At 61.7% G+C, this 1,315-nt stretch overlaps 1 protein-coding gene across 1 annotated transcript in view; it reads right to left on the bottom strand.

The window, feature by feature from the left end:
- The window catches only part of TFEB (transcription factor EB), an 8,033-nt gene that overhangs the window by 3,640 nt on the left and 3,078 nt on the right, over positions 1 to 1,315 (bottom strand). Inside the window, exons 2-5 of the mRNA XM_009327454.1 lie at positions 1,224 to 1,310; positions 915 to 1,145; positions 745 to 825; positions 1 to 33 (exon numbers count right to left, since the gene is read on the bottom strand). Coding sequence (XP_009325729.1) covers positions 1 to 33; positions 745 to 825; positions 915 to 1,145; positions 1,224 to 1,310 — 432 coding nt within the window. The remainder of the gene's footprint in view (positions 34 to 744; positions 826 to 914; positions 1,146 to 1,223; positions 1,311 to 1,315) is intronic.

Below are 1,315 nucleotides of genomic sequence, written 5' to 3'. Positions count from 1 at the left end.
ATAGTCATTCAGGTGACTGCTTGACACCGGCAGCTGAAAATCAGAGGTACAGGCGGGTTAGCTCCATCCGGGGCCATGGGACCGGGGTTCAAGCCCAGCTGCTTGGCCTCTGGGATGTGAGTGCGTAGCCCAGGCAGATGTAATTGTCTTCCTGGGCCCTTAAAACAGCTATAATCAGAGTAGCAAAGAAAACAGGACTTCAAAGGGCACAGCTGATCCCCTCCCACGGTCAGCATCTAAAATAGGGCAGATGAATCACATCCGAGAAGGGCCCGGCAGGATGAATCCCACTGGGAGGCACAAACTGGCATACGGATCCGACCCAGGAGATGGTGCCACTCCGAGCGAGCTTCTGGCTGGGAAACCTCTCCTGGTACCAACGTCCCCCCGCGCTGCAGCAGACACTTGGTCCCTCCCCGCGCCCCTCTCCCGTCTCTCCGGCTTTTTATAAGGGTTCCCAATTGTCATTAAAGAGGAAAAGAAGCTGAAGAACTGGCTCTTGCAGTTGCAAAAGGGAGATCTCGCTGCCTCCCTTCCCCCAGCCCCAGGTCCCAGGGACACCCACCCCAGGGACGAGGCGGGGTTGGGCTGGCACCCGGGCATCGCCACAGGGACATGACAGAAGGACAGGTCCCCTCTGCGCCACCTCCGTCCCTGCAAGCACGGGGACTGTGGGACCCTCAGGCCACGCTCCCTCGCGCAGCCCGGGGTCTGATCTCTCCCTAACGCGCATCAGAGACTCACTGTGTTGGGCATGTGGACTTCGGGGTTCATATAGCCCAAAACGTCATCCAGGCGCATGATGTCATCGATGACCTCATCGAACTGAAAGGGAAAGGCGTAAGGTCCCAGTGGGCTTCTTTGCCCTTTCCAGCACCTTTTTCTCCCCCAGCAGCCCGGTGACACCTCCTCCCCTCCCGCTCGGGGTTGGAGCCGATGTTGAGCATGGCCATGGGGCTGTTGGGCGCACTGTTGCCCGCCGAGGAGGACATGACGTGGCTGGGTCGGACGCCGGGGGACGCGGCAGGGGGTGGCTTGGGGGGGGGGCTGGCGCGGGCGCCGGGGGGGCGCCAATTTTTTTGAACCTTCTTGTCCCGTGACTTCTGCAGGTGGTACGTGGTGGGGTTCTCCAGGTAGGACTGGACCTGCAAGGAGACAAACCATCAGGGATCTCCCACACCCCCTCGGCCCCGGGGGCAGGGGACACCCCCCCAGCACTGTACCTTGAGGACCTCTCCGGGCACGGGTGGTGGGGACTGGTAGTGGACGGGAGTGTTGATGGCCGGGGGAGAAGCCACCGGGATCCGCTGCTGCC

This window comes from Pygoscelis adeliae, unplaced genomic scaffold (assembly GCF_000699105.1).
Source record: "Pygoscelis adeliae isolate BGI_AS28 unplaced genomic scaffold, ASM69910v1 Scaffold197, whole genome shotgun sequence".
NCBI classification, from domain to species: domain Eukaryota; kingdom Metazoa; phylum Chordata; class Aves; order Sphenisciformes; family Spheniscidae; genus Pygoscelis; species Pygoscelis adeliae.
This window is presented reverse-complemented; position numbering and strand designations above follow the sequence as displayed.